The 27,550-nt window shown below is 44.4% G+C and overlaps 1 protein-coding gene across 3 annotated transcripts in view; it reads right to left on the bottom strand.

Annotated features, from left to right (window-relative positions):
- The window catches only part of fhip1aa (FHF complex subunit HOOK interacting protein 1Aa), a 250,298-nt gene that overhangs the window by 55,127 nt on the left and 167,621 nt on the right, over positions 1-27,550 (bottom strand). For all 3 annotated transcript variants that reach the window (XM_078541265.1, XM_078541270.1, XM_078541273.1), the window contains exons 5-6: positions 2,280-2,438; positions 1,042-1,128 (exon numbers count right to left, since the gene is read on the bottom strand). In XM_078541265.1, coding sequence (XP_078397391.1) covers positions 1,042-1,128; positions 2,280-2,438 — 246 coding nt within the window. The remainder of the gene's footprint in view (positions 1-1,041; positions 1,129-2,279; positions 2,439-27,550) is intronic.

Here is a 27,550-nt window from a genome sequence, read left to right as displayed (position 1 = left end):
GTCCTAATATATCCTAATAATGGATGTTTTCTTTACAATAAAGGCACTAAGTTGTTATTGTCTCTTGAGATCAGCTAACTCAATGCAAACCAGAGATAGAATCTAGATACTTCTAGGTCGGTACAGTTTTGCATCTGCTACTTAGGCATCAGGAAAGATTTTATTTTTTGGTTTATGATTAATAACTTACTTGGGAAACAGGTGACCCTTGTTGCTGTCCAATTCTGTGGCATTTTTCCCTGTACTGCTGAAGCTAGGCTGTATATATTCCTGCATTATTAGTTTGGATGGAAGAGTGGGGAGGGGGTGGGGAAGGACATACAATATACGAATTTGGAGCAGGAGTTGACCCTTGAGCCTGCACCGCCATTCAATAAGATCATGGCTGATCTGGTTGCAACCTCAATTCCATATTCCCACCTACTCCTGATAACCTTTCACCCCCTTGCTTATCAAGAATCTATGTACCTCTGCTTTAAGAATATTCAAAGACTCTGCTTCCACCGCCTTTTGAGAAGAGAGTTCCAAAGACTCTACCCTCAGAAAAAATTTCTCCTCATCTTTGTCTTAAATGAGCGATCCCTTATTTTTAAACAGTGACCCCTAATTCTAGATTCTCCCACAAGAGGAGACATCCTTTCCACATCCATCCTATCAAGACCCCTTAGGATCTTATACGCTCCAATCAAGTCTCCTCTTACTCTTCTGAACTCCAGTGAATACAAGCCTAACCTGTCCAACCTTTCCTCATAAGGCAACCCGCCCATTCCAGGTATTAGTCCAGTAAACCTTCTCCGAACTGCTTCCAATGCATTTACATCCTTCCTCAAATAAGTAGACCAATACTGTACGCAGTATTAATTCAGTCCTGTTCCTAACCTAGGTTAAAATACCTATGGAAGAAGTCATAATTTTCCCCAAATGTTTATGCAAAGATACCACCCTCAGGCTGCAGATAAAACACTAGGTATACAAAACTCTAATACTCTAATTAATCAATACAAAATCTATCTAGGAATTTGCAGCAAACAACCTACTAACTTTATGAAGTGCAGGTGCCATGACAGGCACAAGGAATCCATTGTAGATATAGTTCACAAGTTGATTGCGTATCATGGGGTGAGCCACCTAAATCAGAAGCACAGGTTGCAAAATTAGACAAAAGGTTGAACTCACCCATATATCACACATTTTCTTTAAGCTGAAAAACCAAATGATAGACCCAAGCCCCACAGCGCAGGACACCACAAAGATCAGTAACGGCATGAGAGGAGATGAGGTAAATTAAGAAATGGACTTAGGTGATGACATTCTTGGATTTTAAAAACATGGAGCTTGCAAGGGAAAGGGCCTCAGCTATTTACAATCTATATTAATGACTTAGATGAAGGCATCGAAAGGAACTTTTAAAGTTAGCTTTTACGTAAAAATAATTGCTTTGAAATTCTGAGTACAACAAAAGAAAGGACAGATTCTGAAATGATTTGATTCGCCTGTCCCCCAGAATTGGGCTCTCTGAAATTCAAAATAGCTTTGATGTGAATAATTTACTGAAAGAAGCGTCTTGCATTCATCTGTTGGCTTCTTTTGAACAATTTGAAACTTTTTCTTGCTGAGAAATTGGTATCTGAATACATCAGAATTAATAAATTTGCATAGTCAACAAATCAGGTGGAAGAAATCTGAATATGAGCCAATCAGATGCCCTAAATATAAATCAGAAAGTACAGCGACTAAAGTGTGATGCAAATAAAAAGTCTGCACACTCAAACTTCCTACAATGTTCCATAGTCAAGTGGAATTGCTCATTTTAGTCAGAGACTGTGATAAAGTGTGATGTGATGTCTGGAATATAACTAAAATGCAACAAGAAGTGTGCACCATATGCAAGAGTTTTAATATATTCTAACTACAAATAGTTCAATATAGACTTGAAATTCATTTTTTTCAACATTAATGAGATTTTGGTAAACATTTTATGTTTCCAAAGGAGAAAGAGAGAAATTGTGGGCAATTTAACTTTTGTCCCCAATCTGATACATAGTCAGTAAGTGGTCAACATTGGATTACAATTCATGCTTCTAGCATTTTCCCAAAGAGACTGCTGAATTCTCAATAGTCTTGTCATGTAAAAGCAGCTGAAGCCCAAGAATCCATCTCACTTAAGATTCATGCAGTCACTTTATCCAGACTGAATTTTAGATCAAATCTAAGAGGTGAGAGACAAGTGCCCTGCACTGTTTACAAGTATGAGTACACGTTGTTGCCTGTGTCTTTACCTGTATTACTGCATTACAGAACTCCAAGGAGTTCATGAACTGTACCAGTGCAGGAATATGCATCCAGTCCTCTCGCTGCAGATAGTGCCATTCATCAGATTTCACTTCCAGTTTAGTGGGCAATGAGGAGTAGAGGCCACTCAGTCCCGTGGCTAGCACCTGCAGGTTAAAAAATAGTGCAAGGGGAAGAAGCCAAAACATTGAAATTACAAACAAAACCCACTAAAATGTTATTCTTAACATAAGACAACACAAATGTTGAATCAAGAGTAAAATAATGCAGATGCTGGAAATCTGAAATTAAAACAGAAAATGGTGGAAATGCCCAGCAGATCAGGCAACAGCTGTGCAGAGAGAAATATAGTCAAGATCAGTAATCTTTCATCGGAAAAAGTGAAATAAATATTAAGTCAGTCAACTGTGTACTTCCTTCCCCAAATCCTTACTAAATTGCAAAAAGTCAACACTTTCTTAGATCATCACGTTACATGGCACTTGCATCCAGGATCTCTCACAACAGGGCCCAATTTCCAGCTTAATTTTTTTAAAATTCATTCTTTCATGGGATGTGGCCAACATTTATTGCCTATCCTTAATTGCCTATCCTATCCTTGAACTGAGTGGCTTGCTAGGTCATTTCAGAGGACCGTTATCACATTGCTGTGGTGCTCTACTCAATCCAAACTATGGCCAGATTGGATAAGGATGGCAGATTTCCTTGCCTAAAGAACATTAGTGAACCAGATGGGTTTTTACAACAATTGATGAAAGTTTCATGGTCATCATTAATGAGAATTACCTTTCATTCCAGATTTATTAATTGCTACCGTAGTGGGGTTTGAACCCATGCCCCTAGAACATTAACCTAGGTCTCTGGATTATTAGTCCAGTGATGGTAGCACTATGCCACCATCTCCCCCAATTAGTTAAAACTCAAAAGGCTGTTCTCAATCATCAATAAGGTTGTCAACTATGGCTTGACATATTCCTGAAGGTTTTATCACACGATGCTCATGGTTCAACCAATGACAAATGATCAATTGCAAATATTATTGCATTTACCTCATCAAGGTCAGGTCTCCTTTGGTTTAGTGTCATTGCACCCATAGAACTATAGTTAGCAAGAGTTCTCAAGAGGGTGGGGGAGAAAAGAAAATAGAAAAAAAAGCAAATTTGAGCCCATTGGTTCTACGCTCATGAACAGAATAAAACAATTTCTTTCTCTTTAAAAAAACTAGCAGTTATGCAGTACCTGTACTGCACATGCAGTTCCAGTTATCCTTTAATTAGGTAGAGGCTTGCCCAAAGAAAGGATTCATTTTTAAATGAATTGAGTGAGAAATTGGACCTTGTTGTGCCCATTTTATGCCTTAACATGGGTACAAGAGCCAAATTTGGGGACCAAAATCTTGTGCCCCAGACACAAGGCATTAAATATTGGGCCTGGGCCATTTTTTAGGAGTCTGGGGCGAACATCATTCATCCCTGTATATGTACTAATAAGGGGCCAAACATCTCCTTACAGAACCTTCTGGAAAACTGGGCTCCCCTGAGCAAACCAGGCATTGGGCCTGCTCCACTCAAGTTTTATAGGTGTGGCTATGATCACTATCAAAAAGCTAATTTTTTTAAGAAAAGAATTGTCGAGAAGCCAGGAGGAGTAGGAGTGCCCCCTCCAACCCTACAGCATCCCGAGGACCACTACAGGAACACAATTGTGCTGCTCCACTCCATTCTCCTCTTACCCATCTCAGCACTTAGAGGAAGGAAGCTGCATCCAACGTAGGTGGCCCAAAACTCGAATCCTTGGCAAGAGCAATGGATGATCCTCTGAAATGCTAAGATGAGACCTGATAACCAATTTCAGGTGGTTCCCAGACTAGGCTTACCTGTTGCAGGCAGCGTGTATACTATCTAGTTCAGACCCACAAAAATGCACAAACCAATTTATCTCCCATTGTGTTTTAACATATTTTTTAAAATAATAAGTCGATGATTACAAAAACTCAAAATACCACAATTTTAATTTAAAAACAAGTTTCCATAAAATACAGAAATTCAAGATTATTGCAATATACAGAACCCTCGTCTGTAATTGGTAAGAAAATAAAATGTACCAAAAACAGCATAATTTGTTCAATTTTCTAATAGTTACATCATTACTTTGAGAGTACACATAAAGAAAAAACATTATAGAAACATTTTTAAATGTTCACCTCGTCCTCACCAATCAACCAGTTGTAGATAAATTTAGCCAAGACAGTATTGGCAGGAGTAACCGCCACACAGTCCTTATGAAGACAAAGTCTCAGCTTCACACTGAGGATAATGTCCATCATGTTGTGTAGCACTGCCACCACCCTTAATAAAATAGATTCAGACAGATCTACCAGCTCAAAACTGGACATTCATGAGGCGCAGTGGGCCAATCTCAGCAGAATTATATTCCATCCCAATCTGTAACCTCATAGTCTGGCATATCCCCACTCTACCATTACCATCAAGCCAGGGGATGAACTCTGAAGATTGCAGGAAGGCATGCCAGGAGCAGCATTAGGTGTACCTAAAAATGAGGATACAAACCTGGTGTGTTCAACAAATCCACCATGCATGCTGAACAGTGGGTGCAACATGTTATAGACAGAGATCCCACAGCCAGTGAATTAGATCAAAGCTCTGGAGTCCAGCCAGATCCAGTTGAGAATTGATGGCAGACAATCAAACAACTAAATTAGAGGAGAACGCCCTACAAATAGTCCCATCCTCACTGTGGAAGAACCCAGCATATCAGTACAAAAGACAAATGTTTAAATGTTTGCAATCATCTTCAGCCACAAGTGCCAAGTGGATGATCCATCTCACCCTCCTCCTGTGGTCTCCAGCATCACAGATGCCAGTCTTCAACCAATTCAATTCACTTCACATGATATTAAGAAATGGCTGAGTGCACGGGATACAGCAAAGGCTATGGACCTCAACATCATTCCAGTTGTAGTACTGAAGACTTGTGCTCCAAAACTAACCACACCCTTAGCCAACCTGTTCCAGTATGCTGACAAATTGGAAAAGTGCCCAGGTATATCTTGTCCACAAAAAAAAGATGGACACAAAAAAAACATGGCAAATCCAATCTGGCCAATTACTGTCTCATCACTCTCCTCTCATCAACAAAATGATGGAAGGTGTCATCAATAGTGCTGTCAAGCAGCACTCACTCAGCAATAACCTGCTCACCAATGCTCAGTTTAAGTCCACCAGGATCACTGGGCTCCAGACCTCATTACAGCCTTGGGCCCAACATGGAGAAAAGAGCTGAATTCCAGAGATAGGGTGACAGAGACTGCCCTTGATATCAAAGCAGCATTTGACTGAGTGATCCTCATCAAGGGTCAAAATTGGAATCAATGGGAGTCAAGGGGAAAATTCTGTGCTGGCTGAAATCATACTAGCACCATGAATGATAGTTGTGGTTATTGAGGGCCAATCAACTCAGCCCCAGGACATCGCTGTAGAAGTTCTTCAGGGTAGTGTCCTAGGCCCAACTATCTACAGCTGCTTTATCAATTCCCCTTTCTCCAACCCAAGGTCAGAAGTGGAGATGTTCGCAGATGATTGCACTGTGTTTAATCTATTCACAACTACTAAGATAATGAAGCAGTCCATGCCCACCAACAGCAAGACCTGAACAACTTTCAGGCTTGGGCTGTTTGCCGTGTGCAAATTGGCTGCTGTTTTGCCTTTCCCACATTACAACACTTCAAAAGTATTTTAAGGGATGCAAAATGCTTTGAGATATTCAGTGGTTATGAAAAGCATTATATAAATGCAAATCATTCTTTCTTTCTTTGACAGGTGGCATGTTACATTTGCACTGCACAAGTGGTGGGCAATGACTATCTCCAACAAGAGTGAATCTAAACATCTTCCTCTGGCATTCAATGGCATTACCATCCCTGAATCCCCTACCATCAACATCCTGGGGGGTTACCATCAACAGAAAAGTAACTGAACCAGCCAAATAAACACGGTGGCTATAAGAACAGGTCAGAGACTGAGTATTCTGTAGCAAATGACTCATCTCCTGGCTTCCCAAAGCCTTTCCATCATCTACAAGGTACAAGTCAGGACTGTGATCGAATACTCTCCATTTGCCTGGATGAGTGCAGCTCCATCAACACAAGATGCTTGACACCATTCAGGACATAGCAGCTTGCCTAACACCCCATTCAGCACCTCTAACATTCACTCCCTCTACCACCAGGATACTGTGGCAACAAAGTGCACTGCAGCAACTTGACAAGGCTCCTTCAACAGCATCTTCCACAACCTTGACCTCCTTGAGAACTAGGGTAGCAGATACCAGTTCCCCTCCAAATCACACAATTCTGACTTTGAACTTTATTGCTGTTCCTTCACTGTCACTGTGTCAAAATCCTGGACCTCCATTAATAAGAGCACTGTAGGTGTACCTACTCCCTGATTCTCCCTCCTTCCCCCCCGCCCGCACAGGTAGCGCTGAACGCTACTGGTCACGTATTACGCTGGGTGGGCCTTAATTGGCCCGCGCACATAAAATGGTGGTGCAGAGCCAATCGCGGGCAGTGATCAGCTCCGCGCCCACCCCCTCCCGCTCCCACCCAGCCTGCCCGCCATATGAAAAATTCTGCCCTATATTCTGTAATGATGCAGATTGCGCTGGCGCATGGCAGATTTTACATTGGTTGAAATGCATGAAAGCTTGGGCAGAAACTGAAGGAAAAATAAGATTTCTCAAAACTAGCTCAATTTTAAAAGCGCAGTCAAAGGTATAGATGCATTTGAGTATTGTACCGGCACCAACTATAATATAAGGACGTATACAAGTTACTCTTTCTTCCTCAACTCTATTTTCACTCTCGTCACCTCTAGTATTTACACCCTCCTGTCTTTATTACTTCATTGTCAGTTTCAAAGGAGATGTTGGGTGGAATTTTCTGTGCCCGCTGGTGCTGGGCATGTTCGGCGGCGTGAGAAAATAATACAGCGAGAAGGCCAAAAATCACTTTCATGACGTCATGAAACCAGTTTGTGATTGTCCACTCAGCCTGTCGATGGCCAGCCGCATTTCCTGCCATCGGACGTCAGGAACCTCATTGTAACACACCTGCATGTCATTATAAGGCCAGCCTGCCAGAATCATCCCCCCCACCAACCCGCGTTGGACCATCATCCGATTTCAGCAGGAAAACTCGCCGGGGCAGAACTCGTCTGGACAAGTGTGACGTGCAGAAGTTGGGCCTTGCTCACATCGTGGACACCCGAGGAACAGAAGATGCTGGAGGCCGACAGCACGGCACACTGGAGGAATATCCATGACATGCTACACATGGCTGTGCTGCAAAGCAGCTCACGGAAGGTGGAAAGTCATCTTTGAGGGCCTGCCCACAAGGGATGATGGTTGAGGCAGGGGAGAGGAAGATCCAGCTGTGTTTGGGAGAGGAAGATGTACCGGGGGGGTGGGAGAGGGAGGTCTAGGATCGACTGGGAGAGGGGGAGGTGTCAGGGGGTGAGGTTGGGAGGGAGGAACAAAGGTGTCAGGGGTTGTGAAGGGAGTTTGGGGGAGAGGAGGGGGTAACAGGAGATAAGACGGCAACTGGGGTGGTAGGTGTGGGGGGGGTGTGGTAGGTGTAGGGGGTTGCTGGTAGGTGTAAGCTAAGGAGTATGGAAGGCGGAAAGAGTGCAGAGAGGGGAGGGAGTCCGGGGGAGGAAGAAGTAAGGGTGTCAGAAGCAGTCAGGAAGGGGGAAGGAGTAAGGCTGGAGGTAGAAGTGAGGGTGTCACTTGGGGAAAGGAGTAAGCTTGGGGGGAAGCCATTCCAAGGGTGGGGGTAGGGGAAGGGGTTCCAAGGGTGATGGGGGGGGGGTTTGACGGGTGAGGCGGGAGGAAGGGGCTCCAAGGATGGGAGGAGGGGAAGGGGGTTGGGGGAGTAGTCCAGGGGGAGTGGAAGCGGTCCAGAGTGGGGGGGGGGTCTGGGGGGTGGGGGGGGGGGGGGTGGGGAAGAAGGGGTCCGGACGGGGGAAAAAAGGGGTCCAGGGGTGCAAAAGGGGTCCGGGGGGGGGGTGGGAAAAGGGTCCGGAGGGGGGAGGGGGGTAGGGTCTGGAGGGGAGGAACGTGCAAGGGAGGGCTTTCAATCTAGTAAAGTAATTCATTGCCTAATACTGAAGTAGGAGCTGAAATTTTTTTTAAAAAAAGTATGGAGTAGTACTGTACAAGTATAATTAATCATGAAACAAGGTTCCTAGCTAACATAAATAAGGCCCCGAGCTAGCGTATTTTTTTTAAGGGAGTAACTAGCTTAATCGAGAGGGACGTCATGGCAGAAGAACTCAGACCCGTGATATGCTCCTCCTGCAGGATGTGGGAAATGAGGGACGCTTCCAGTGTCCCTGGTGACCATGTGTGTGGAAGGTGTCCAAATGCAACTTCTAGCTAACCGGATTTCGGAGCTGGAGCTGCGGGTGGACTCATTGTGGATCATCCGCGATGCTGAGCAAGTCGTGGATAGCACGTTTAGCGAGGTGGTCACACCGCAGGTGAAGATTACACAGGCAGAAAGGGAATGGGTGACCATCAGGAATAGTAAAAGACTCAGGAAGGTAGTGCAGGAGTCCCCTGTGATCATCCCCCTCTCTAAAAGATATACCGCTTTGGATACTGTTGGGGGGGGGATGGCCTCTCAGGGGAAAGCAGCAACAGCCAGGTTCACGGCACTGTGGATGGCTCTGCTGCTCAGAGGGGCAGGGGAAAAACAAGTGGTAGGGCTATAGTGACAGGGGATTCAATAGTTAGGGGCACAGACAGATACTTCTGTGGCCGCAAACATGAATCAAGGATGGTATGTTGCCTCCCTGATGCCAGGGCCTGGGATGTCACGGAGCGGCTGCAGGACATTCTGGGGAGGGAAGATAAGCACCCAGTGGTTGTGGTACACATTGGTACCAACGACATAGGTCAACTAAGGGATGAGGACCTGCAAGCTCAGTACAGGGATTTAGGAGATAAATTGAAATGCAGGACCTCAAATGTAGTAATCTCAGGATTACTCCCAGTTCCACGTGCTAGCGAGAGCAGGAATAAGAGGATAGACCAAATGAACACCTGGCTGGAGAGATGGTGTAGCCGGGAGGGATTCAGATTCTTGAGGCACTGGGACTGGTTCTGGGGAAGGTGGGACCTGTACAAACCAGGACCTGTACAAACCAGACGGGCTGCACCCAGGCAGACCTGGGACCAGTGTCCTTGCGGGGGCTTTTGCTATTTCTGTTGGGAAGTATTTAAACTAGTGTGGCAGGGGGATGGGATCCCAGGAGTAGGATCAGATAGGTCAGATTCAGATCAGAAAAATGGAGGTAGAACATTAGCTAGGGGCGTTGTGATAGACATGGAGTTACAGGAGAAGCAAAGTTTAAAAAGTGTCCAGCAAGGGAAATTGACGGGGTTAAACTGTTTATACTTCAATGGAAGGAGTACTACAAACAAGGTAGATGAGTTAATGGCACAGGTAGACACATGACAGCAGGGTGTCACTGCTATAACGGAGACCTGGCTAAAAACTGGCAGCTTAATATCCCTGGTTTAGAGTCTTCAGACACGATAGAGTAGGAGATAAAAAAAGGAGGGCGGGGGGTAGCACTAATGGTTAAAGAATCAATTCCAGTTGTGAGAAGGGATGATATACTAAATGGGTCAACAAACGAGGCTTTATGGATTGAGCTTAAAAATAAAAAAGGGGCAGTCACACTACTGGGAGTATACTTCAGACCCCCAAATAGTGAAAGGAAGATAGAAGAACAAATATGTAGGCAAATTTCTGCTTGTAAGAACAAGAGGGCAATAATAGTAGGAGGCTTCAACTATCCTAATGTCAACTGGGATTCAAACAATATAAGGGGCACTGAGGGAGAAAAAATCATGCAGTGTGTCCAGGAAAGTTTTTTCAACTAATTAATGACAAACCCAACGAGAGGAGATGCATTTCTAGACCTATTCTTGGGGAGCGAAGAAGGGCAAGTAGGCGAAGTGACAGTTGGCGACCATATCAGGGACAGTGATCACAATTCAGTTAGATTTAGCATTACCATGGAAAAGGACAGAGATAAGGCAGGAGTAAAAGTCTTGAACTGGGGGAAGGCAAATTTTGCAGAAATGAGAAGAGACTTGGCTGAGGTGGATTGGACAGCACTGCTGGAGGATAAAACAGTGGAAAACCAGTGGGAAGCACTAAAAAGCGAGATCCTAACTGTACAAAGTAGACATGTCCCCTACAAAAATAAGAGTGGAACTGCCAAATCTAGACCCCCCTGGTTGTCTAGAGGAACACAGGGGAAGATCAAATGGAAAAAGAAAGCATACGATAGGCACAAAGAACTAAGCACTGCAGATAGCCTAGACGAATATAGGAAGTGCAGGGACGAAGTAAAAAAGGAAATCAAAGAGAGGGCATGAAAAAAGATTAGCAAGTAAAGTTAAAGATAATCCAAAGATGTTTTACCAATACATTAATGCTAAAAGGTTAGTTAAGGAAAAAGTGGGACCTATCAGGGATGAAGATGGAAACTTGTGTGTAGATGCAGAGGCTGTGGGAAGGGTTTTGAATGAATATTTTGTCTCCATGTTTACAAAAGAAAGGGAGGATGTAGATATAGTAGTACAGGAGGAACACTGCGAGATATTGGACGGGATAGACATAAAGAGAGAGGAAGTACTCGAAGGGTTGATATCCTTGAAGGTTGATAAGTCACCAGGGCCAGATGGATTGTTTCCGAGGCTGCTGAAGGAAGTCAGGAAGGAGATAGCAGATGCTTTGAGGATGATTTTCCAATCTTCACTAGATACAGGGGAGGTACCGGAGGACTGGAGAAATGCAAACGTAGTTCCATTGTTTAAAAAGGGATCAAAGGAAATGCCAAACAATTATAGGCCAGTTAGTCTTACATCAGTGGTGAGCAAATTAGTAGAATCAATCCTGAGAGATAGAATTAACTATCATGTGGAAAGGCATGGACTAGTCAGGGATGGTCAGCAAGGATTTGTTAAAGGAAGGTCTTGCCTCACAAATTTGATTAAATTCTTTGAGGAAGTGACAAGAAGGGTTGATGAAGGTAGTGCAGTGGATGTTGTGTACATGGCTTTTAGCAAGGCATTTGACAAGGCCCCACATGGCAGATTGGTTAGGAAAGTAAAAGTTCATGGGATTCAGGGTAATGTGGCAAACTGGATAAAAGGTTGGCTTTGTAACAGGAAACAAAGGGTAATGGTCGATGGATGCCCTTGCGAATGGAAAGTTGTCTCAAGTGGTGTTCCACAGGGCTCAGTGTTGGGACCCTTGCTGTTTGTGTTATATATTAACGATTTGGACGTGAACATCGGGGGCACGATTGGGAAATTTGCAAATGACACAAAGATTAGCTGAGTAGTGGATAGTATAGAGTATAGCCATAATCTCCAAAATGATATAGATGGGTTGGTGGAGTGGGCGGTAAAGTGGCAGATGGATTTTAACATAGAGAAGTGTGATGTCATACATTTAGGGAGGTCAAACAGTTACAGGGATTACACAATAAATGGGAATATACTAAGAGGGGTATATGAAGTAAGAGATCTTGGTGTACAAGTACACAGGTCCCTGAAGGCAGCAGTTCAAGTAGACAAGGTTGTAAAGAAGGCATTGGAATGCTCTCCTTCATTGGCAGAGGTATAGAATATAAAAGTAAGGATATAATGTTGGAATTGTATAAAACACTGGTGAGGCCACAACTGGAGTATTGTGTGCAGTTCTGATCACCATATTACAGGAAGGACATAATAGCTCTGGAGAGAGTGCAGAGGAGGTTTACAAGAATGTTGCCAGGGTTAGAAAAGTGTAGCTACGAGGAGAGATTGGATAGGTTGGGGTTATTTTCCTTAGAACAAAGAAGGCTAAGAGGTGACTTGATTGAGCTGTACAAAATTATGAGGGGAATAGATAGAGTGGACAGGATAAAATTGTTTCCCTTGGTGGAGAGTTCTAGAACCAGGGGACATAGATTCAAGATAAGTGGCAGAAGGTGTAGGGAGGACTTGAGGAAGAAGTTTTTTACGCAGAGGGTAGTGGGTGACTGGAATTCGTTGCCCAAGTTGGTGGTAGAGGCAGAAACTCTAAACTCTTTTAAAAAGTACCTGGATCTGCACCTTAAGTGCTGTAAGCTGCAGGGCTGTGGGCCGGGTGTAGGAAGGTGGGATTAGAAAGGGCACCTGGGTGTCCTTGGGCTGGCATTGACTAGATGGGCCGAAAGGCCTCCTTCTGTGCTGTAACTTTTCTATGGTTCTATGATGAGCCCATGACTGCCTCCTGGGGAGCGAACTGAGGGTGGACATGGTACAAGGGAACAGTGAGAATGATCAAGAGCAGAGTGAGACGGTAGGGTGGGAGGGTGGGGGGTTCGAAAGTAGTGGTAGAAGGGTTGGCGAGAGTGATTGGTGGGGACTCAGAGGCTGACAGGGACCCTGGGAGTGGGAAGTAGGAGGTCGGGGAGATTAATGTGGATCGGGCTGGGACTTTCGAAAAAGGAAGGGAACGTGCACGTTTTCTGGACATCCCCAAAGGAAAAGGGTTGTGGCTGGTAGGTCACAGAGGAGAGGTGGAAGGTGATGCCAAGGGGGTCCACAGAGATGGGGAAAGGAAATGGGTGACTGGGGGAAGGGAAGGGATGGGGGAGCGAATGAAAAACTGAATCACCATCATGTTGTCTAACTTGAAAGTGAAACAAGAGTCTTGGTGGTTGAGATCAGGTGCTGCATGGGAGTGTGATCAGTGGGTGGGTGGAGATGCAGGTCAGCTCAGATGGACAATGAAAAGCGAACCCCAGCAGGCAGCATTCATTGAGGTGAGTATGATACTGGAAGGATCTGCTTGCGTGGGAGAGTGTTTGCATGAGGCTATGAAAGATCCTGCCACACACACACTTCTCTCTCCAGAATCTCTGCAGTGACAGAGGACATGGTTGAAGGGCTCACAGACAGAGGGGACTCGGAGGGAGAGAACAGCCTCAGATTACTTAGTGGATTCCCCAGGGGTGTCCAGCTGTCGCTCCACCTTCCTTCGGGTGCCCGGGGGCCCCGGCCTAACTTCTTGAGGGTAAGGAGCACCTGGAGGAACATCGAGGTGCCCTGTTTCCCTCTTGCATTGCTACTGCAGGAACTCACCCATGGATCCCATGATGGAGAGCAGGTCTGCACACATCTCCGCGTTCTGCTGGACCAGGGTCTCCATGGCATCTGCCATCCTACCCATGGAGACCTCCATACGTGCACATGTGGGCACCACTTCATCAGAGAGAAAGTGGACGCACTGCTTTGAGTCATGAGCCACTCTGTTGAGGGCTTCCAAAAGCCCTACGTGATGTTCCCAAGCCTTCTTCTGACTCTTCAGGATGAGCTGGAAAGCCAAATCCAGAGGTTCGATATCTGACTTGGACCTCACAGATGCCTCTTCCCCAGCAGTCCTCCGAGTGCCGGGGAACTCAGCCGAAACTGCCTCCTCCTGCTGCAGATACATGTCCGTGTGGTGACCACCAGATTGTGAACCCGAACCTGCTCTAGATCTAGGTCCCAGCGAGGTGTGTCTCTGCACTGGTGGAGGGTGCGGATAAGCGCTGTGATGGGTCTTCCAGGCTGCTTATTCCTGGCTCTTCAATGGAGGAGGAGTCATCTTGGCTGGAGGTGAGGACGTGGATGGAGCTGAGGGACTGGCTGGCTGAGGGTGTTGGTCGCTTGGCAGAGCTCCCTGTGAACCAAAGTAGAGATAATTAATACATGGCAGCAGAGTCAAAAACAGGAGGAAGAGCACTCACAATTGTGTTGAGAGAGGGATGATGTGGTGCAGGATCATCATGAGGATGCTCACCACCGGCCTCACTGTCACTGCAGGCATGGTCCACATCCTCAACAGTCAGCGCAATGACACACTCCTCAAGGTGAATGAGGTGCCTAAAGTGGGCCACTCCACCCCCAGTCTGGGACCTCTCCCTGCTGTTGTGAGCCAGCTTCTCCTGCATTGAAACAGATGGAGAGAGTGTGAGCAGGACAATTGGCACTGCATGGAATGTTTGTGTGGTGAGCAGAGCCATGGACAGGATGAGGACGTAAGCTTGAGAGGATATGAGCCTGATGAAGATGTGAGGGTGTGTGTGAGAGTTAGTGGTGTTGTCCCTTAAAGTGTGAGATCCCTGTGGATGTGTGGTGGATTTGTGAGTGCGAGAGTTGAGAGTGATGAGAACAGCAACTTACCCTGGCGGAACAGAGAAGACTATTCATCCTGTAGCAGCACTGGGTGGCTGTCCTCTTTTGTACAGCATTGGTACTGCCCACCGCCTCCCAAGTTGGTTTAGTGATGCCGCTGCCCCTCCTGCAGTCAGAGCGGAGGTAGAGGACATCACGGCAGTCCTCCACGGTGTCCAAAAGGCGCTCGAGGGAGGCATTGCTAAATTGGGAGGGCGCGGTCTTACTGCCTTTTGGGGCCATCCTGTCTTCTGTGCAGCAGTCCTGTGCAGCATGGCGAAACTTCAGATGTGGCGCCCAGCGTGATGAAATGGCGAGGTGATGGCATGGCGGGCGATTGAGAGCCTGCCCACCATTGAAATGGCCTGTTTCCCGGGAATGCATAATTAATGCAGCTGGATTGGAGTGATACAGTGTGAGAAGCCGCCAATGCAGCTGGCGGATATAATGTCGCTTTCCTCACCCACTACCGCACTTAGTGCAAATCTGGGACGATTCCACCCATTAAGTTATTCAGTCTCTAATTTGTCATATTTGAGTCACTCAGTCTCTCTTCTTTTATTATTTTTTTCCTGGCCCAAGACTGCTTTTTCTGCCACTCACATTCCACCACATATAATCTATAGAGCTGAATGTGGGTATTTCCTTGTGGGTGACCCTTTGCTACAAAACTTCCTGTATTAGGTCAAGGGACTCTCACGGAGCAGCTGCAGCTTGAGAGGTGAGAAAGCAACATTCATTACTTCTGTCATCACTTTAGATTTGGCTGCATCTCTTCTGTTGTGTAATGCCCTGCAACATCAGTACATGAATGAAATGCATTTCAAAAGCCTGACTTCAGTTTACTATTTAAATAGTATAGCGTGTAAATTATTTATTTTCTTTTTAAGGCACGATTAATGCCTAACTATTATTGTGGTTTTGTACATTAAAACTGAATTAACTTTCGTTGAAGCTAGAACCACATGTTGCAACTTGATAATATTATTGACGCATAAGGCTTAGTCGATAAACCCCGTAAAAGTCCTCGTGAATTGGACTGCAAATGGGTTATTTGTGGTGTTGGAAATAGAAGTTGTTTGATGACTTGATTTACTTTGAATATTTCTAAAACTAATCATTTCTGTTGATCAGACCTTGTTTGGAAATGTTCTCTGATTGTCATTTTTCTCTAGTCAGAGCAGATCGGCAAATTCAATTTATTTCCCCTTGCCTGTTTTTTTCCTTTGCTCTGCTCTGTTGGACGAACCATGGTCTGCTAGTCTTGTCGGAGCCAGCTGGACATTTCAGGATACGAAGTTGGGAGCAACAGCAACTTGCTAAGCTTTTGATTCCCTACTAAACACTAGCACCAGGATTGCCCTCTTACTGATGTCTCTCTGGACAGTGTGTGCATGTGATCCCACAATCGAGCCAGGTGTCTTCACTTTGAAAGACATACCCAACACAGAGTCACAGTGAATCGGTTGTGGCGTTTCATACCATGGAGACATGCAGAGATGAAACACCAGGTTTTATGTCTGCAGGAGGAGTTTTATTCAATGCTTTAAAATGTCTACTCCCATGCTTACAGCCTTGGTTCAGTTTCTCACTCTAAGTAACCACAACCAGGCTTCCCTTATCACAAACAGAACAGACACACACAATCAAACGCCAAACAATTGAACACTACATCGGTTGTGCATTCCAAATAAAGGACAGAGTGGGACCTCATGGATAAAATATGCAGGGACAAAGCGGGGGTGGGGGGTGGGGAAGGTCCACAGGCACGAACTGGGAATGCCACTATGCGAGCTCCATTTCCCAATTACTTTGCTCCCAGGTTTCCCACAGCAGTGTCCAGGAGATTAGTCTTTCATTTTCTGGAGACAATCAGGGAAGATTGACAATCCAGGTCCTGAACACTACGAGTTTTACAAAAGACAATCTTTTATACCAACAGATTGCAGCACGAATATCCAGTTGGCAATATAATTGTTTCTTCACAAACTAACTGCATTTGCAACTGGCTATTTTTATTTGTCATTTGAAGTTCAAAAATTGAAATATGGGTGGCAGCAACGCATTAGTGTTCAAAACAAAAAACTACTGCGAATGCTGGAAATCCAAAACAAAAACAGAATTACCTGGAAAAACTCAGCAGGTCTGGCAGCATCGGCGGAGAAGAAAAGAGTTGACGTTTCGAGTCCTCATGACCCTTCAACAGAACTAAGTAAAAATAGGAGAGGGGTGAAATATAAGCTGGTTTAAAGGCCTTAAACCAGCTTATATTTCACCCCTCTCCTATTTTTACTTAGTTCTGTTGAAGGGTCATGAGGACTCGAAACGTCAACTCTTTTCTTCTCCGCCGATGCTGCCAGACCTGCTGAGTTTTTCCAGGTAATTCTGTTTATGCATTAGTGTTCATTTAAGATTTAACATGTAATGCTATAAAGTGGAATTTTGCAGGCCAGTTCCTTATTACAGTATCTTTACAGTGCAGGAGGCGGCCATTCGGCCCATCGAGTCTGCATTGGCTCTCTGAAAGAGCATTCCACCTAGTCCCAATTCCCTACCTTATCCCCGTACTCTTGCACATTCTCTCTTTTCAGGTAGCAATCCAATTGCATTTTGAATACCTCAATCGAACATGCCTCCATCACCCTTTCAGAAAGTTTGTTCCAGACTCCAGCCACCCTCTGGGTGAAAAAAAAATTCCTCACATCACATTTACTCCTTTTTCCAATTATTTTGAATCTGTGCCTTCTAGTTCTTGATGTTGTCTTGAGTGGGAACAGTTTCTCACTCTTTACCTGTCCATACCCCTCAGGATCTTGAATACCTCTATCAAGTCTCCTTTCAGCATTGTTTTCTCCAAGGGAAAGAGTCCCAACCTCTCCAATCTATCCTCATAGCTACAGTTCTTTATCTCGGGAATCATTCTTGAGAATCTCCTCTGTACTCTCTCCAATGCCTTCACATCCTTCCTCAAGTATGGCACCCAGAACTGGACAAAGTCCTCCAGATGAGGCCAAATTAGTGTCATATACAAGTTCAACATGACCTCCTTACTCTTGTACTCAATGCCCCTATTAATAAAGCCTAAGATACCATATGCTTTATTAACTACTCGCTCGACATGCCCTATCATCTTCAATGACCTATGTACGTATACACTGATGTCCCTCTGTTCCTGCACCACTATTAGAGGCTCTCCCTTTTCTCAAAAACATACTGTCTCACCATATCTATCCTGCCAAAACAAATCACCTCACACTTCTCGGCATTGAACTTCATCTGCCACTTGTCTGCCCAATCCACCAACATCTCTATGTCCTTTTGAAGTTCAAGACTATCCCCATCACAGTTGGCCATGTTTCCAATCTTCATATCATCTGCAAATTTTGAAATCATGCCCTGCACGCCACAGTCTAGGTCAGTAATATATATCAGGAAGAGCAAGGGTCCCAACACTGGCCCCTGAGGAACTCCACTACAAACCTTCCTCCTGGAAAAACAACCATTTATCACTACTCTGTTTCCTGTCACTCAGCCAATTTCTTATCCAAATGCCTACTTTCCCTTTCATTCCATAACCTAGAATTTTGCTCACCACTCTGTTGTATGGCACTGTATCAAATGCCTTTTGAAAATCCATATACGCCACATTAACAGTGTTTCTTTTATCAACCTTCTCTGTTACCTCCTTAAAAAGTTCCAGCAAGTTAGTTAAAAATGATTTTCCCTTCATGAATCCATGCTGGATTTCTTTAATTATCCTGCACTTATCTAAGTGATTATTGGTTTTATCCCGTATTATAGTTTCCAGAAGTTTCCCTACCACTGAGGTCAAACGGACTGCTCTGTAGTTGTCAGCTTTATCCTTGCACCTCTTTTGGAACAAGGGTGTAACATTCACAATTCTCCAGTCCTCTGGCACCTCCTCTGTGTCTAAGGAAGACTGGAAGATTACCACTAGTACCTCTGCAATTTCCACTCTCACTTCCGTCAGTACCCTTAGGTGCATCTCATCTGGTCCTAGTACCTTATCAATTTTAAGGTAAAGAAAGCCTTTCTAAAACCTCCTTCCTCTCGATTGTAAGTTCTGCTAGTGTACCAGTTACCTCCTCTCTCATCTCCTTTGTAAAGACAGATGCAAAGTATTCTTTCAACACCCCTGCTCTTCTTCCAGCCTCCACATACAAATCCCCTTTTTTGACCTTAATCAGCCCTACTCTTTCTTTTACCACCCTTTTAATATTTACATGCAAATAGAAGATCTTGGGATTCCCTTTTCTGTTTGCTGCCAGCCCCTTTTCCTGCTCTCTCCTTGCTTTTCTAATTAGTTTCTTCACTTCCCCTCTGGTCCTTCTATATTCAGCCTGATTCCTATTTTCTACAAGGATACCTGTCATACGCACACGTCTTCCTTTTCATCTTTACCTCTATCGCTCTCTTCATCCAGGGCACTCTGGGTTTATTCGTCCTATCTTTCCCCTTCAAGGGAATATACCTCGACACTGCCTGCAATACTTTTTATTTGAAGGTGGCCCATTGTTCAGCCACTGTCTTTTCTGTCAACATTTGATTCCAACTCACTTGACTCAGGTGCATTCTCATCCCATGAAAGTTGGCTTTCCCCCAATTAGTTATCCCTGCTCTGGACTGTTCTCTGTCCTTTTCCATGATTAACCTAAACAATGATCACTGTCCTCTAGAGGCTCTCTCACTGACATTTGATCCATTGGGCCAACTCATTCCCCAGAACCAGGTCCAAAAGTGCATGTCCTCTCATTGGACTAGAAACATACTGCTGTAGAAAATTATCTTGAACACATTCCAGGAACTCTCACTCCTCTTGTCCTTTTGTACTATTCCAATCCCAGTCTATATTTGGATAATTGAAGTCCCCCATTATGATTACTCTATAACTCTTGCACCTCTCTGTAATTTCTTTGCAATTTGTTTCTCCACATCCCTTCCACTAGTTGGTGATCTATATACTACACCAATCAATGTTATCACACCTTTTTCATTCCTTGCCTCTAGCCAGAGATTCTGTCCTTGACCCCTCCGGAACATCCTCTCTCTCCAGTTCTGTAATGCCATCTTTAATCAATATTGCCACTCCCCAACCCTTTTCCTCTTCTCCTGTCTCTCCTAAACATCTTGTACCTAGGAATATTTAATGCCCAGTCCTCCCCTTCTTTCAGCGAGGTCTCTGTTATAGCTATAATATCATAATTCCATTTGTCAACCTGTGCCTGCAGTTCAAAAATCTTATTATCCACACTCCATTCATGCACATTTACCCTGATTTAGGCTTTTTTACTGTCCCACTTATTCTGACCCCATCTAATGACTTACTGTTGTCTACTCTAATTTATCAAACTCTCCAAGTATTCGATCTACCTTGATGTAACTCTCTGATATATCCTCATTTATCAGTTGATGCTTCACTACTTCTCACTGCCAGTTTTTCTCCTCTCCACTCTGAATTCCCCTCGGGTTCCCATCCCTCTGCCAATCTAGTTTAAACCCTCCCCAACAGCACTAGCAAGCCTCTCCGTGAGGACATTAGTCCCAGTCCTGTTAAGGTGTAACCTGTCCCTCTTGTACAGGTCCCACCTGCCCCAGAACCGGTCCCAATGCCCCAGAAATCTAAACCGTTCCCTCCTACTCCATTTCTCCAGCCACGTGTTGGACTGCTCAATTTTCCTATTCTTATGCTTACTAGCACCTGGCACTGGGGGCAATCCTGAGATTACTTGTCCAAGCTGTACCATGTAGAGACAATGAGTCTCTGCAGAACAAGATTGGGATGGCTCAGTGGACTGTTGTGTGCCTCTTAACAATCAGAAAAAGGTGTTATTGGCAGAGGGTTGGGTTGTTCAGTCACTCACGAGCCTTCTCAGTGTTGTAGATCATTGAGCTGGGGGAGGCCAGGGCTAAAAGCGAGGGAAAAAAATTTGAGAATAGGTCACCTTCACTGAAGCAGCAGCCCTTTTTACACCTTGCCCAATTTTCTCTTCCATAGAAGCTAATGGGAAAGAAAACAGGGTGAAGAGCAAAATGAGCTGCCAACTCGCCATGCCTGGGTCACTCGCACTGCCAACTCGCCATGCCCGGGTCACTCGCTCTGCCAACTCGCCATGCCTGGGTCACTCGCTCTGCCAACTCGCCATGCCTAGGTCACTCGCACTGCCAACTCGCCATGCCTGGGTCACTCGCACTGCCAACTCGCCATGCCCGGGTCACTCGCTCTGCCAACTCACCATGCCTGGGTCACTCGCACTGCCAACTCGCCATGCCCAGGTCACTCGCTCTGCCAACTCGCCATGCCTGGGTCAGTCGCACTGCCAACTCGCCATGCCTGGGTCATTCGCTCTGCCAACTCACCATGCCCAGGTCACTCGAGCTGCCAACTCACCATGCCCGGGTCATTCGAGCTGCCAACTCGCCATGCCTGGGTCACTCGCTCTGCCAACTCACCATGCCCGGGTCACTCGCTCTGCCAACTTGCCATGCCCAGGTCACTCGCTCTGCCAACTCACCATGCCTGGGTCACTTGCTCTGCCAACTCGCCATGCCCGGGTCACTCAAGCTGCCAACTCGCCATGCCCGGGTCACTCGAGCTGCCAACTCACCATGCCCAGGTCACTCGCTCTGCCAACTCGCCATGCCTGGGTCACTCGCACTGCCAACTCGCCATGCCCAGGTCACTCACTCTGCCAACTCACCATGCCCGGGTCACTCTCTCTGCCAACTCGCCATGCCCGGGTCACTCGAGCTGCCAACTCGCCATGCCCGGGTCACTCGAGCTGCCAACTCGCCATGCCCGGGTCACTTGCTCTGCCAACTCACCGTGCCCGGGTCACTGAAGCTGCCAACTCATCGAGCCTGGTTTATGCTGTCACACAAGATGAATTTCACCCTCTCTGCCTTAAAACATATATTTGTTTTATTAGTTGTCTGCAATCACTTGAAACTAATGCTCTAGGAATTAGAAGTAATTTTTGAACTTTCCCAAAATCATGCAGTTAGCATTCCAATAACCTACATGTTCAAAAAACTGTTAAACGCTAACAGAAATGAGCTTGAAGAAATCTGTCATTACCTAACTAAAATTATAATTTAAAATTTCTTTTGAGCAAGTGAATGGGTTTAACTTTAGCAAAGCCTTTTTAAAAATTCATTCATGGGATGTGGGCATCGCTGGCTGGGCAAGCATTAATGCCCATCCTGAATTGCCCTTGTTCAGAGTGCATTTTAAGAGTCAACCACTTTGCCTTGATACCTTTCTCTCTCCCTTCACTTAGTGTCCTCAGTTATCCGAGGATTGCTAATCATGGCTCAATGATGGCATCATTTTACAATGGCGGGCCCCAAGAACTATCTCAGCCAGAAAGGAAATTGAACCCTTGTCATCAGTATTATTAAGCATCACATTCTAACCAAATGAGATAACCCACCCTATTTGGCGTACCACAAGGCAGTAAGCCAGAATCCCCAAGCACCCCAAGCTCAAGCTCAGTAACATTTTTCCACCAATAAACTACTCCCATTGCAAGAGAGGGGAAGGGCACAGGGACAGTGGTAAATAAAATCTCATAAAACACATTCTGATAGACACAAAGCTAATTTTTACCTCTGAAAGGCCATGGGAAGTTTTTGCAAAGTTACAACAGGGTTAATACACACTAGTGCAAATGGTTTTCTGAAACATGCTGTGGTACAGATTAACAATGATTAATTGTCCCTATGCATGTCAATACAGCGCATTTTGTTCAGACTGAATTATGTTCTCCAATTAAACCTTCAACCATTTTTTTGAAATGAAAAACATTGAAGTATACAATCTAAATGTATCTCCTCTGCCTTCCTAATTACAGCAAGTGATTAGGAAGGCAATTGGAATATTATTGTTTATTGCAAGGGGAATGGAATATAAAAGTAGGCATGTTTTGTTATAGTTGTTGGTGAGACCACATCTAGAGTGCTGTGTACAGCTTTGGTCTCCTTATTTCAGGAAGGATATAAATGCGTTAGAAGCAGTTCATTGAGAAGGATGGGTAGGAGGGGATGTTATCTTCTGAGGAAAGGTTGGACAGGTAGGTCCTGTATCCATTGGAGTTTAGAAGATTGAGAGGTGATCTTACTGAAACAAATAAGATCCTGAGGGGACTTGACAGGGTGGATGCTGAAAATATGTTTCCCCTTGTGTTAGAACTAGGGGATTACGGTTAAAAAATAAGGGGGTCCCATTTAGGATGGAGATGAGAAGAATTTTTTTCTCTCAGATGGTCGTGAATCTTTGGAACTCTCTTCCCCAGAAAGTGGTGGAGGCAAGGTGATTGAATATTTTTAAGGCAGAGGTAACTAGATTTTTGACTAATAAGGGAGTTAAAGGATATTGGGTATAGTTGGAACGTGGAGTTGAGGCCACAATCAGATCAGGCATAATCTTTTTGAATGGCAGAGCAGGTTCGAGGGCCAAGTGGCCTACTCCTGCTCCTAATTCGTATGTTTGTATGTACCCTGCAAGGGAAAATAAATCCATTACCAGTAATGGACAAAATGCAAGCTGATTTTGCACCACTTTTTAATCTATCTAATTACATGAGGACTTGCAATTCCTAGAGGAAAAATTGGAAAGGAAACAAAAACAACTTTGGCTAAGTGTGGGAAACTGGATTTTCTCCAAAGAACAGCAAGTCGTTATTGAATCATTATTAAACTTGTAACTTTGTTATGGACATTGCAAGAGTCCTCTGACTGTAATGTTTTTTTTTGTTGATAAAGTTGAGGAATGTTGTGCTTGGAAATGGAACTCTTCCTGTTTCAGGCACCCAGGGTCAGCATTAAACACTTTCCAAGTCAGATATAGCACTTCCAAATGCGGAGCAAAGCATCCCCCAACCCCCAGCTCGGCTCTAGCCCAAGAATGTTCCCTTTCCCCCATCTCAGGGGCGCCCTCCCTGATGTGCCAGTGGGCCATTGTAATCATTTCTCACACCAATTAGAGACAGTTTTGTCCAATGAAGACTGGATTAGTACTGCTGAAACTCACAGGCAGCAAATACAGAAAATCTTTCATTCCAAATCTCAGAAGTGTATTTTAGCGCCAAGCCTACAGCAGCATCAGCTCCTTCATGTTCACGTTTTTATCAAAAATTAGAGGCAATAGCATCGCAGTGTGTCCACCAAATTGGCTGTATATATCAGGTCAAGCTATCCACAGAATATAATATAATGTTGCTGCCCACCCTCTCCTACCTTCCAAATCACAACGTTGAAACTGTAGAGACAAGTCAATGACAGAACATTGTAAGAGAGAAAAAAACTGGAGTAAAGAAGTGATTGAAAAAGGAAGGAGGGAAATAGAAGAGGAGAAAGACAGATGGACAAGAGTGAAAGAAGAGAGAACAGAGTGAAGGGAGGGAAGCTATTTTACACAGAGAGTGGTGTTGATGGTATTCACATGGTTCCTCTGGCATCAACCTCCAGAGGCCTAACAGGATCGCAGACTCACATTTTCATTGGAACTACAAACTGCTGTCAGTCTTCATTTACATTTTGAACATTCGCACCCTGATACATAAACTGGGAGAGTGCAGCACAGAAATCACATGGATAATCAGACCCTTTATTAAATATAAGTAGTGCCTAGACAGAAAAAGATGAGATAGATTCTCATGTTCCTGTCCCATTCGAGGAAGTATTCACATGCTGAGAGTGCATCATGACCAGGTGCTTTTTAATAATAGGGTGGTTTTATTCATATTCTGAAAAAAAGATTAAGAACTCTATTGATTTCGAAAGTAAGCTGTAACCCCTGGGCTACCATTTCAGTCTCCTACGTGAACTCTCTTAAAAAATACATTCCTTGCAGTATGGAGTTTCACTCTTAAGTCCTCAATACATTTCAGTGGAGTCTCATGCCTAAGGCTTGTATAACAGCCCTTATACGGCACAAAGTCTATCTGCCTGATTCTAATAAGTTACATTTCACCTGTCCAGGGTTACAGTGCCCTGATTTAGTGGACAAGGTCATCAGCAGGTCAGAAGAGCCTTATCTTGGGAAATTAGGCAGAAACAGAAGCCTACAGGTGTAAGATTAGCTACTGCCTCAGGACCCTCTCTACTGTTCTCCAATGCAGACAAAAGGTCTCCAGCTTTAATCAGGAGGTTGAGCCTCCAATCTGAAGGCGACTCAGGGACATGGAGTATCATCAGCTTCTTTAGCATCCATGGAATTGGATGAATCACAAAAAAAGTGAGGCTGGAGAGTTCCCTCCATCTTTTGTAGGCACAAACCTGGGTCTGCCCCTTTGGAGAAGCCTAGAAATTCTAGGGCAATATAAAAGGGATGGAAACCCAGAGTGCACCTCTATTTCCTGTCATTCGCACTAAGGTAATGTATTCCTGGGCACTATTGACAGGAAAATTAGCCCTGTGGCAACAATATTCAAGTCGGACAGACTTAGGATTTATTGAGCAGTTGAAGGGGTAAGAAATATTTAGCATGAAAAAGAAAACAATTTCTTTGCACCAGCTTTGGCAATGGAGGAGATGGGAGTTCCATCTGAGATCAATGGAGTAATGCTGAGAATGTAGATTAATATATAAAAGGAACAAAGATCAAATCATAAAAAATAAATAGTGGCTGTTGGTTAAACCTTTGAGACAAAAGAACAAACTGTGGCTAGAAATTGGTACTTCTTGCATCAATGTGTCAGAAAGGAAACAGGGGCACAACATTACATAGGAACAGTGTGCATCATTTAGTCCCTTGAACCTGTTCTGCCATTCAGTAAGATCATGGCTGATCTGGAACCTAACTTCATGTATTCATCTTTGCCCCATATCTTTTATTACCTTTGGTTAACAGAGTCCTATCTATCTTAGATTTAAGATTAACAGTTGATTTGGCAAACCGCCATTTGCATAAAATAATTCCAAACTTCTAACAGTGTTTGTGTAGAAGTGTTTCCGAACCTCATTCCTGAAAGGCCTGGCTCTAATTTTTAAGCTATGTTCCCTAGTCCTAGACTCCCCAGCCAGCAGTGGGTAATGTTCCACACCCCATGAGCGCTTGAAATACAACTCACTCCAATACTGGATCAGGCAATTTTTCAGGTAACTCTGGTGGCCAAATCACATGTGTCCTTGACTACGCTAATACTGTTTTAGGACCCTTTGCCCTGAATAGAGCAGACATGTGGCCCATTCTGCTCAGGTTTTCCTGTTATCGATGTGTTAAGTTTGTTGTGGCAGCAGGAAGAGCAAGTGTGTCCCCTGGATGACACAGCGTTCCTAAAGGCCATTGCTGGGCCCCAGTCAGCATCTCTCTTATTGCCCTTCCCTCAGGAGGTACCTGAGAGTCCCTGCCTGATGAGGCACATAGCCTGAATTGATTCTTTGGAAAATGGGTGAGGCGAGCTCCCTCTGAAGATGCACCAATTTCTACCCTGATAATTTTGAGGAATTAGAATTACCAAAGTTTACAGTGCTCTCCAATAAAGGAGATCAAGACACAATGGTTCAGCCAATGCATTCCAAGAGAACTGGAAACTGTATGTACTGAGGGTGCTCAATCTGAAGCACACTGATGAAGACTGAATGGAATCATTTGCTAAACAGCGCATCAGATTGGATGATGAGTTGTGAAAGCCTTTGATTTAAAGAAGCCACTGATACAAGGAAAGAACAGCCTGACACTGACATGATTCAGATTGCTCAAAAACAGAATTGCACTAATGCATAAAGCAGGCAACAAAATCATGGCAGTGCCTAGAAACAGGCCATTCGGCCCAATAGCTCCATGTCAGTGATCATGCACCACCTTGGGATTTTTGGGAATCTAGATATATCAGTGGAATAACTGTGGCAATCTTACCCATCCATGGACTAGGCCAGGACTTTCAAATCAATGACTAATTTGAGAGCTGAAAGCAGAATTTCAGTAAACACAAGGTTAAGGCGATTGTTGAAAGGGCATGAAAGAGCAACTTTCTTAAAGCTGAAGTGAACATTATTATCTGTCAAGAAAAATGGACTGGGAATAAGAAACTCCTATAGGCATTATTTTGGTAGCAGATACTTCAAAAATAAGGTATTGGATTCCTTCAGGATCATAATTCTTATTGAGAACAAAGAAAGGAGAATCAGAGGAATAAAACTCCATGTCGGTCATATTGGAGCAGAATGGGGGAATTTAACAAGGTCATTAAGATTAAAGTTTGAGGAGTAATGTCAGCCAAAATTCAGCTTTTTCTTTAGAACAACTAATGACTGAATCAATGAAGAGAACAGTGGCAAGAGGATTTGCAGAAATTACATAGGACAGATATGACAAGGCACCATGAAGAAATAGCTCCACGAGGAAGAAAGCAATTGCAGCTTGTTTGCCCTTAATACAAGTTATGTTTATCAGCTTTCTGAGCAGAGCTAGATTTGGCCCATGATGGAGCAGTGTGATTAAGAAGATGACAGACATGACGGATAGCATTTTCTACTCGAGACAATAGAATGATAGGTGCGATTGAAGCAAGATTCAGTCCCATATCTGACAGAAGGGGGAGTGACTGAAGTGTGCAACCTTCCATGTCCATCAACATATCTGTTATTTCACTGGTACAGACTAATCAAGGTAGTATAGGATATCTAATGACTTTCACAGTTATTTGACTTAAAAGAGCAACTTCTCACAAATTTGCACTGTGCAACTGGGAATTCGGGTATGGGTTTATTAGGATTTTCCATCTGCTCATGTTAATGGAAGGAAAATCCTACAAAGACCGCTAAACTTCGCTAAATTACCCCAAACACAATACTTTAATCAAATTTATTGCTCAGTATTCTGCAAGAGGCAGCGATCAGAAGAGCGCAGGAGTGAAGAGACAATGCAAGATCCAATGCAAGAATTAGGATCAGAGTTGAGGAAAATGGCTAGGAGGCTCCTTCTTCACTCAGCCAATCAGGGATACCAGTAGGC

This window comes from Cetorhinus maximus, chromosome 1, assembly GCF_964194155.1.
Source record: "Cetorhinus maximus chromosome 1, sCetMax3.hap1.1, whole genome shotgun sequence".
In the NCBI taxonomy this organism is placed as follows: Eukaryota; Metazoa; Chordata; class Chondrichthyes; order Lamniformes; family Cetorhinidae; genus Cetorhinus; species Cetorhinus maximus.
Note: the sequence above shows the minus strand (reverse complement) of the source record. Positions and strands in the feature narration are given on the sequence as shown.